The sequence below is a fragment of the Enoplosus armatus genome, chromosome 8, assembly GCF_043641665.1.
Source record: "Enoplosus armatus isolate fEnoArm2 chromosome 8, fEnoArm2.hap1, whole genome shotgun sequence".
In the NCBI taxonomy this organism is placed as follows: domain Eukaryota; kingdom Metazoa; phylum Chordata; class Actinopteri; order Centrarchiformes; family Enoplosidae; genus Enoplosus; species Enoplosus armatus.
The window spans coordinates 22,501,799-22,512,970 of NC_092187.1; the positions used below are offsets into that span (position 1 = coordinate 22,501,799).

General features: G+C 39.4%; 1 protein-coding gene across 1 annotated transcript; it reads right to left on the reverse strand.

Moving 5' to 3' along the window:
- Window positions 1-432: 432 nt before the first annotated feature.
- LOC139288368 (probable N-acetyltransferase camello) lies at window positions 433-1,759 on the reverse strand. Its single transcript, XM_070909644.1, has 2 exons — window positions 1,741-1,759; window positions 433-1,184 (listed from the first exon to the last, which is right to left on the reverse strand). The coding sequence occupies exons 1-2, from the start codon at window positions 1,757-1,759 to the stop codon at window positions 433-435; spliced, it is 771 nt and encodes a 256-aa protein (XP_070765745.1).
- Between the last annotated feature and the right edge of the window lie 9,413 nt (window positions 1,760-11,172).

Sequence of the window (11,172 nt, forward strand, 5' to 3'; positions counted from 1 at the left end):
TGGACAGGAGAACAATAGATAATTGAATGTGAGTATGGTTTGTTCTGTTTAACGTCCAATAATTAATTCAATAAAATACCTTACTGAGATGTATTGTTCTTCCTTATTTAAAGTATAAATTCATTAGATTAACCAAGGAAATTGTCTCATTGTCTCATTGTTTTTCATGGTTGTGGGCAATGGACTTTGAGGGGTGCAGGTATATACATAATACATCAAGGCAAGAAGAAGAAATACAAGGAAACTGAGATCATTAATGCTGCTTTGTGGAAAAAGACATGAAATTTAATGTATTTTTCTTCAAACTACCATGACAGCGAGCTGGAGACATGAGTGACTGAATATAACACAACAAGATTTTTGCATTAAATGAGACAAGAAGCATAAATTAACTGAGATATTCTTAATGTGTCGAGGTTGTATCAGGTCACATTAAATGAACTTCTCCATTCGCATCACATTTATTCTGGCCAGTTTGGAGAACCAGTGGTTGGCGTGTGTGTTGCTGTGCGATGCAGTTTGAACAAAACCAAACTTCTGGTTCAGGGAAATAGCCGCTGTCTGTGGCGAGCTGACGTCCAGAACGAGGCGGGCGTATCCTCGCTCTTTGCAGAAATCAAGGGCCTTCCTTGTCAACTGTGAACCCAGGTTTTTGCGGCGCCATGGAAACACCACAGCCATGTGGGACATCTCGCCGAAACTCCCATCCCCAGCATCTTGGGCAAACTCTGAGTCTCCTCCCGTCACTCCTCCGTTGCAGTCATCAAACCTCTCCCCTTCCTCCCCTCCCCTTTTCCCCATCACCGCCACCATCCCCACCACCTTGGACTGGCCGTCGACGTCTGCCTCCGCCACCCAGAAACCGTTATCTGGGTTTTCCAGGTAGTTGGCTTGAATGTCAGCCATGTCTGCGCTCAGCCTTCTCGTCATGTAGCCTTCGTAGATCTCGTGGCAGCAGTAATAAAGGAGGCCAGTCCATGCACTGCCAAAGAGTAAAGCTTGGAAGTAGGAGCTGCCTCCCAGCACATAACCAGCCATGGAAATGCTCAGAGCAACGCCAACGTGGTCTGGATGGCTCATGGCCTTGAAGAAAGCCGGGTATACATGTTCAAGGATCCCATCGCGAAAGAGCGACATGACCACATGTTCATCGGTGGGTCTGTATTCCCTGATGGAGAACTGAACTGCATGTTAGAGAGGGAGAGAAAGAAAGAGGGAGGGAGAAAAGCTCTGTGAGACTAATCTGCCTGTTGTTGCAATAAGAAAATTCCTGCTGGATTTCACAATTGGCTCAATTCGCTCACGTAACAACAAAAAGAAGACAAAACGAATCAATACACCTCTTAGAGAATCGTACCCTTTTCACTTCTAATTTAACTCTGTTCCACATTTATATAAAAACCTGCCATTTGCGTATGACAACCCAAGGTGAAAATCACAATTAAAATGATTATAGCACTGTTTCTCTTCAAGGTTTCAAGAGTGAGAGTCATTCTGAGATGCAATACAATTAGGTCTCAAATGTGCCAATGATGGAAATCAAAGCGAGGTGAGAATCCTGAGGCAACAAACAAAAGGTCTTCAGCTTCAGTGAAATGTGTTATGTGTCATTTAGGCCTGTTAGTAGTGCCATTCATCTACACCCTAGCTGTCTTATTAATGCTCTTGTTCATAATCAACTTGAGTACTTGAAAAACAAAAAAGGTATAAAAGATGAACATAATCAGAACATCAACTTACAGTTATTTTTCTGGGCCATGCCGACTCTTTCCCCTCGTCTCTCACTCTCACTCTGAAGGACTTAACGCTGCTGCTCCCCCTGAATTTAAGCTGCAGATTGTGATAATCAGCCATTCACAAAAGGGATTGAAATTAGTCTGAGCATGCTCACCTATTAGTGCAGGCCACACACACACACACACACACTGAGAAAACTTATAGACCTTAAATGACTTTGAAGTAAAACTGCGACTGATTGTATAAAATATTGATTATATGAAAAAGTTTACAGTTAGATTGAGATGACGGTGATTTGAGGAAGCACGCTTTAAGTTTAATTGAAATTAATCACAGTGTTGCTTTGATTATGAAATGTAGAGTTTTTTTTTTTTTTAAACTTAATTAGCTTAGTCAACAGAGGAAAGAACTCTATCATTGGATTTCTCAAGGAGGATGAGCACAGATTCTGAATATATTAAGTCAGAAAACTGAGCAGAATGTGAATTCAGCGCTCGTTCGAGCACTTCATAGATATTTTCCAAGAATAAAATGTTCTTATTAACCTCCTTTTGGGTGCTTCAGTTTTAGTGGTGTTCTCCGAGGAAACTGCCATGGATCTCCACGCCGCTTCTTCCGGGAGTATAAGGTAAGAGTAAAATTAATATTGTCTAGCCCGTCTGACATAAAAGTGTCCTATGGTGTCAGTGACACTGTCTTGTGCAATAACCCGGTGGCCCTCTGACATGATTAAATTTCCTCGGCAGGAGAAGGGCCTTTACACCTGTTTAAATCAATAGCGCTGCCTCATGAATCTGTGAGTGCGAGAAGGTCAAGCAACTCTGGAACTTTCTCAAACCATTTTACAACCATGTGAGTTCTGAGTCCTGCTCCCTGCAAGTGAAACACCCTTTTAAAACCGCATGTGGTGAGTATGTTTGTTCTGTTTGCATTTAGAGGGAGGGGCTGTATGATAAAACACCACGAGCCCCTTTCAGACATGCAGCAAGTAACGTTGATGTGTAGATTAACATAAAAGCTTCAGCAGCACAAGGTTAAATACACAGGGAAATATAAAATACATGTCTTGGTGGCATGATTAAAATCACTCTCATACATTTCTCAAGTCATCTCGCAGATAATATATCAGTTTAATAAACTATGAGATACTGTGTCAAGGAGATTCTTTTAATGTCAAATCAGTCTATAAAAATCATTTCTTTCCCCATGCGGTGCAGAGAAATAAATGGTCTTCATTCAATCTCAATAGTAATCATACCAGCTGTCTTTTCAGATTGGCTTACAAGAATATCCAGCAAAACACTTTAGATATAGCATGTAGGCAAATAAGAGTTTAACAACCTAAAAAGAAACTTAATGGCTTGTCACTCTTTATAGCTTTATGCTCTATGTCGGACTTTATAAAGAATTCTCTATCTACTAACTGATGAAGGGGAAGATGATGGCAGAAGAGTTTGAAAGAAGCAGCAGGAAGAAAAGAAGAAATTTCAAGTTACAGTGATGATGGTGAGAAAGAAAGAGAAATTCACTTGGCTGGAATAAAATTTGGACAGATTTGGAGTTCTGTCGGACAAAAGACAAAAGTCGTGAGTTGGATCAAGGACAAACTTGGCGATGTCAATCTAGTTGATGTTAAAAGAAGTGGATTAATCATTGTGGGATGTCATTCGAAAGGCACTGGAAATAACTGAGTTAGATGGTTTTACCAAGTGTCATGTTAATGGAAGAGTTCCAGTAAAGGGCGTTGTTGATGGAGTATTGTTCATGGTCGATGCAAGTAGATTTAAATAATGTAACGGAGCTGTTGACAGTCAGGACGTGAGTGACGGAGAAAGGTTCATGTCAGAAATCCTGCCTGACAAAGTCTTCTTGGATCATATACGTTACCCAGGAAGGGTTTTGTTACCAAACCCATTCAGTGCAGACACTGTTGGAAATTTGGACATGATTTTGGGATAAATGGTAAATGTGGAAATGAGATGCACAGTGGGCGAAACTGTGGAAAAGTGCAATCAGTGTGGGAGGAGTCATGAAGCAAGGCAAGCAGACCTGTCCAAAGAGAAAGGAAGAGATGGAAGTCATGACGATCAGGTTCAAGAGAAGGCTAAGCCATGAGGAAGCAGCTAGGAAAGAAAAGATTCAAGACGGACGGGAGAACAAATCAGGTAGGAAGCATGCTGAATAATGTACGGACAAGGTTAAGTTCTTAGCATTTCTGGCCACGGTGATTAACTGCGCTGCTGAGACAGAAAGGAAATCTGAGAGAATAGAAATAGTTGTTGATGCTGCGAGAGAGCTTTTCGATATTGTGGGAATTACTGGAGAGGAAGTGCAGAGGCTGTTGAGAGACATCTTATTTTCGATCTAGTAGAAGGCGGTAACGCAACATTTTGGTGCAAACTGCCTCTTAAAACCGTCGAAGACGAAGAATAACCGATGAAACTCAACAGAAAATGTATTGATATTCACTAGAAGAGAGACGGGGCAAGTGCCACTCGCACTCAAGATTGTCATTCATTAAAACTTCGGCAAAATACGTTTTAAAATCCATCAGTCCTGCAGCCTGTGAGGAAACAACACTCTTCTTCCTTCATATCTTCTTTCTTTCTCCCGTCTTGTCTGAATAAAGCTGTAAGGAACACTTCAGTCACATATGTCTTGTGTGGTTTGTTGCTTGGTGGGTTGAGAAATCGAAACCGTGCTCTTTTTTCTTTGATAAGGCAGGTCAAGGACATGATTCATGAATTCTTTCTCATACCAGAGGGGTTGCTATTTGGTGGTTATTGGTGAGACTAGCGGAGAGAGTAACTGCCTATTAAGCCAGTGGGGCCAGCCAATGCGGGTTAGCTTTGCTTTGGTGAGAGTAGGATTCAAAGGTAGTTTAAAGGTAGGCCTACGTTAGGTCAGGGATGGAGAGCGTAGAGTTATGACGGCACAGGATGATACCAACTGCACGGCCTGATGAGTTCAAAACATTGAACATCATGATCACTTTGAAAAATCCTAAAAACTGAACTAAAAGTCACAAGCATTACGTGTAAATGATTAAGTACAAGCTGCAGCATTTCACACTTGTCACATTTGAACCTCATGAGTGTGTCATGGCATGAATTGCTTCACTACATAACACTTCATCACAGGCAGTAGTAATTTCACCTGATAAAATTAGCTGAGAGTGCTTCAGAATTGATTGCACATTGTCTTGAAACAAAAAGTCACAAGAAAAAAAAAACAAACTGAACACTGTAGGCGAACTTCACGCTCCACTTCTCAAGGGAACGAGTGCCCAATGAATTGCATTTTTATTCATGGACGTGTACTTGCACAAGGGTTGTAAGGGAGAGAGCCTGTTCGGTATGCTTGTCATAGAGCTACGACATTAAGGGATTAATCCATTACATTATTGAGTTTTTCCCGGCATATCCAGTGGCTGGCCATCATCTGAACGCACCTCAGACAACTTTATTTCCAACCCACTGCCTCTCCAGAAACTCTGAATTGAATCTGGCTTCCTGTGCCTCAAAAGTACCTATATGCAGAGCTAAAACACTCCCCAGAGATTTCCATTTAGTTCCAACCATCTTTCATTATTATAGTAATGCATTTGCCTTTGTATAGAATATATTTTTGGAAATGCTTCAGCATTTATGATGCGGTAATGTCTGAAAGTGCCCATGTCAAAGTAAAACATGCATATTGAGCTGGACCTGTGATTTTCACCTATGAGAGTGGAAGCTTTTTCAGTCTTATGCACCAGTAATGAAACCTTCTCCCTGTGTAGTACATACAAATCTCGTGCAAACACACACACACACAAAAACACTCGGCTACACAACTCTGATGAGGTAAATATTTGCAACAATAAAGAATCTTGATGGTGACTCACTTTGGATCTCTGTTGGAATCAATAAGACAACACACTACTACTTACTTTTACAAGATTTATGTCACACTGAACAAAACCATCAAACGAGAGCCAGTTTTTTGGTCTCCACTCAAACTTCAAAACTATATTGAATTGAGGTACAAAACATTTATATTTTCTTCTGTGATCCACAGGAAGAGGAAAGGCCTATGTTAAAATTATTATGTTTATCTCAACCATCTCCTAGAAATTACCAGTGCTGGAATGTAACTAAGTACATTTACTCAGGTGCTGCACATAAGTACAATTTTGAGGTACTATTACTACAACTATTTTTTGCTTCAACTACACTGTGCACATTTTGGAGGCAAATGTACTTCTTACTCTACTACATTTATTTAATAGCTTTAGTTTCTTGTTACTTTGCAGATTTAGATCATAGCTAAGTTAAAGTTAAGCTACCCAGCAGTGTATAAAGTAATTAAAAACCTTTAACCTGCAACATTAAACTGATGTACACATTAATGCACCAATAATTATAATAATATTATAATATATATGTCTTTGAAATGGACCATTCCATTAAGTATTTCTTCCACTACGGGATATGACATATTTAAACAACTTGTTAACAACAGCAAATATGTTTTGAAAGGAATGTAATGCTGCCCATAATAAATAAAAGTCAAAACATTTTGATACTGAACGTATCAGCAAAATGTTCACTGACAACGTATTTCATTTCTTCTTCTACAATATCTGTTCATTGCAACTAAAGTTTTGAGAAACATTTTGAGAAATACACTTATTTGCCGAGAGTTCGATGAGAAGATCGATTTCAACTCTCGTATGAAAGTATGAAACTATCGCCAGCAGCCAGATGACTTAGCTTAGCATAAAGACGGGAAACAGCTGGCGTGGCTGGCTTCATATTTACCTAACAACATGCAGGATGTAAACCCTGGTCTTGCACTTTGTACATCCACCCTCCACCCAACCCACTCCTCAAAAAAACATTGCCATGGAACATAATCCAGGAAGCTATTACATTTTCTTACCAAAAAAAAAACCTATTTGTCAGTACAAATGAATTGTATATTAAGTTAAAACCTTAGTTATATGTCATCTGAATGCAAATTCTCACCGTTTCTGTTTATTTTTTTACTCACAGATTGCAAAGCAATTGTACTGAGAGAGCACATTATGCTTTGGTTATTTTGTAACACTGTTCCAGATTATGAGAGAAAAGAAATCATAATGAAAGTCTGAAATCACAACAAACCCTGGAGCGAGAGAAAGGTTGTCTTCTTTCAAATCTCATTTTATGATAATCTTTATCACAAGTCATGCCTCCGTCTTTGTAGCTGTTAAGACACTTCACCCACTGTAAGCAAAGGAGACTAAAGTCATTGTCTCACCTCAAAGTGAGAATCCCAGGTAATTTTCATACTGGAAATAACCGGATTTCAGACAGACACAAAACTCCCTTAAGATGCTGCAGTCTACAGTATTTTAAAATCTACTGAATAATAACAGAGAGCTGTCTAGACACATATTGTATAGGAGAGTGCTGATGAGGTCAGCTGTAAATACAGCGTGAATGAGGACTGTTCAGTACTGGACATTAATGGAGCTTCCTTCTAAAGCTCACGGACGTTTCATGGCTTTGTATGCAACACTGAGGGGTTCATACTAAAACCAAACTTTGTAATAACCACAAGAGCCCACTGAGGCTTTCCCTCTCTATACACACACAATACAGTTGGATAGATAAACAAGTATCCATGAGGCAGAATAATTAAAGTTTGGCCTGAGGGTGGTGCCAGAGAAATAGCTGTGTTGTTTGTTGTGTTGTTACAAAAAATACAAAAAAGTATTTATCCTCTGATGGACATGAAAGAGATTCTCACGGCATGTTTCTTATTCTATTTTTATTGATTTCTTTTTTGGCCTGAGTGGTGGTTCCACATGAAAGGTTATTATGGCAAATCACTGGGATATCTTAGGGGTGGCAGTCACGTTACTCTCACGATATGTTGCCTTTAGATATCTAAAATATTATATCCTATATGTTGACAGTCTGTTCTGAAGTTGGCCGTACAGGAGGGGGTCACCAGCTGATCAAAAATTCAAATGATGCATCCTCTGGAGAGCACAAATGTCAGTTGTGGGAATAGGATTAATAGTTTTAGAGATATCTTGTTGTAAACAAGCTGAATGAGTACTAAGGCATCACTAAAGCCATCAGGGTTCATCCTCTGGGGACCATGCTGCTAAATATCTACCAAATATCAGAGTACTTCACCAGTTATTTGTGGTGGGCAAAGGTAAAGCAAGACACTGAACCCCAAACTGCTCGCGCTGAGCTAGCCAGTGGCTAGCCTAGCATCTATGTTGTCATTGTGGGCATGTGTAGGCAAATGTGAGGCGTTCACTCCCCTGGATCACTCTGAACCAAGGTGAGGGACTGACCAACAGACCGACATCGGCATCCCTAGAGCCATGCTAGCTGTGAGACGGCATCTACAGCTTTCTAGATGTATCGGCTAACAAAAGGCTTCATTAAATTCAACACTGAGCTGAACTGAACAAGAGTCATGATTCTCACGGTTGCTGGAGGGCTTGCACTCACTTAACACAAACACAGTTTTTGGGGATTTGTTGAAACAACTGATGCTGTCATGTTTTCTTTCTCTCTACATCTTCAGGCCAACACAGATCGACCCACCCATTGTTTTCTATGTAAACCTGCACATTGGAAGCTTCTTGACGTGTCAATTCTTCAGAAAAGCAGAGATTTTATCATGTTTGCTCCCCAGATCAGCACTTCCCGGCCTGTTCCTTGACTACTTCTTTCTTGGATTGAAATCAAGCTATGTGTGTGCGTTGCATTTCACACTACATCTTCTGAGATACGGTACGTGAAATAAACCATTTTCTGGTACATGCATTTCTAGTTCTAGGTCTGGATACATTCTTGGTACATACAGCTGTCTATTTGTTAAATCATAAATAAAACATTTTCAAATTGTTATTTTCCACTTGGTCTTAAAAGGGGGATTTACAATAGAAGCCAGATGATGGTTTGTTGAGTTGATCTGAAAGTGGTCAGTGGGAGCCAGCAGCAAAAGAAACTCATCGTTAAACTTATTTTACTTTGTGTATTTGTACCATTTTACAGTGCAAGAGCAACACAGAACATATGTATATTTAAGGCATCCACATGAGATAAACCATTGACCCCTTCTTTGTAAAATTATTGTTAATTGAATTAAAATATAGTCCACAAAGCCAACGGATAAAAATAAGTAAATAATTGAGTAAAGGTGGTCTGTTTGCTCTTCTGAATACAGATAGAATGACAACAAAAGGCTTTTCAGCAGAACTATATTATTGTGGCTCAGGCTCATCCCAGGCTCTCTGGGGACGGCTGGGTCAGAGCAGGAAGCTGCAGCAGCAGCAGACTGAAACTAAACTCCATCTATCACACTTAAAAAGCTGCCCACCTCCACCTAGCCACCAATATGCCAGGAGATGTTGGGGGATTATAGAGGGATTTTGCAGCAAGATAAAGCTGTGAATAACCATTGGCTTGTTTTTCATTAGGAGAGGTATTGTGTGGTATTGTTTAAGGTTAATTACTGACTTGGGGACATGGCTCAAAAGAATATAAGTCCCTGCTTGACTGTGGGCAATATTAAACAACTGATTTGTCTCAGACAAGGTACATTTTGAAGAGCAACATCTTAAAGAAACCCTGATAAAACAAAGGATGCAGCACTGAGAACAAAGTCAACGGTAAATAAGAAGGTAAATAGAAAGACACACAATATTTCATTCACTCAGTCACTGAAACAGGCACTGCTATTGGACTATTACTACATGACCTTGCTAAATCTAAGATTTTTGATAGATGAAAAAATTGCTTTTCAACATTTAATCTTCTACAGAAATCACTACAGATACGCTTCCTCATGCAAGAATTAACAATGCATTTACATATGTAGATGAGTTACAGCAGGTTTATCACAGACATTGTAATTGGGGAAACAAGACTCCATCTGCGATTACTACACATATTTTGAATTTGAGGAAAAGCTTTTTTATTATAATTATATATTTTTTATTACATTTTTTGACTCTTGTGAATTGCTTTGTGCTTCTTAGCTTTATTCAGCCTCCATCTAAAGACAACCTGTCAACCTTTCTGACTTTACTTCTGCTCTCAGCTCTCGGCTGATTCTTGAGATTCTCCACAGAAATTCTGTTTGTGAAAGTTTCAACCATTCACCCATTTTAATGTCATTACTATTCATGTGTTCTTCCTACCCATAAAGTTAAATATTGTCATTTTCATTTCTCCTCCATCTCTGATGTTAATGCACGACAATCTAATGGAACGCACTGTTTAATGTAGGTCTTAATTTTACACAGCCGTGCTGGCAGAGAGGTAGAGTCTGTTTATTGGTACTTTCAGTTATTTATTTTTCCATGACCTAATAGTGCTCGGGGTTCATTTAAAAGTAAACAACCTCCTGTTTGACTGAGAGGATTTTATAATGGACTCCGCCAAACTGTATCCCAAAATTGGATTAGATGTAGAGGAGGATTAAAGTGTAAAATGTTTCTGTGCATCCGAATGATTTTCTCTGATATAACATATTACAAATGCAGATCCCATAATGCACTACGCATAAAAGCACGACTCCTTTTGTCTTTTGACAAGGTGAAAGCACTATTTGAGAATGCAAATGAAACGCCGGGATTGAAAGGATGAAAAAAAAAAGAAGCAATTTACTCTATAAATTTGCTGTATTTTTGAGAATATTATTAATCATGGCTATTAGGGTGAGGCTCCAGTAACAGGGCAATATTTTAAAAAGTAGACATAACTAAATAAGACATTATCACCCTGGCATCCTGCTACTCATCGCGGCTGCACAGTAACGCTCTCTGCTCCGGCCAGTTTCAGCACCGTACCTCCACCTCTGAGTGGAGTCATAATTAGTGAGACAGATGCAACAAACACTGCTGCATCATGTTGTCAGATGCTTTGGATCATTGGGGCCATGTGGTCATAGTTACCTTCATTTTGAAAAATTCAATTAAGATTGTCCCTTGAAATACCTGCACTTCTGTTCAACATAATGATAAGAGCTACTACAACAGAGACACTCCGTCAAGGGACAGTAGAGACATGTTTTTCACTGTAACTGATGTCGTCTTGAATACAACACAACAAGCAATGCTGTGTCAAGTGACCCGGTAATGTAAAAGTAAACTCTTTTTACCCTTGAATTTCATCAATAAATTACTCCAATTTATTCAGAAATATCCACCAGGTGAGCACAATACAAATAAAAATAACAGACTTTAAAATTAGACTTCGACACAGGGGTCCCTCTATAAAACAGGGTCACATGATTGAAGGAGTAATCTGACATTTTGGGAAACACGTGTATTAGAAGATCTAAACCACACTCGAGTCTGCACATTAACTATGAACCAAACGCCAGGAGTTGATTAGCTTAGCTTAGCATAAAGATGATAACAAACCAGCACTCTAAACC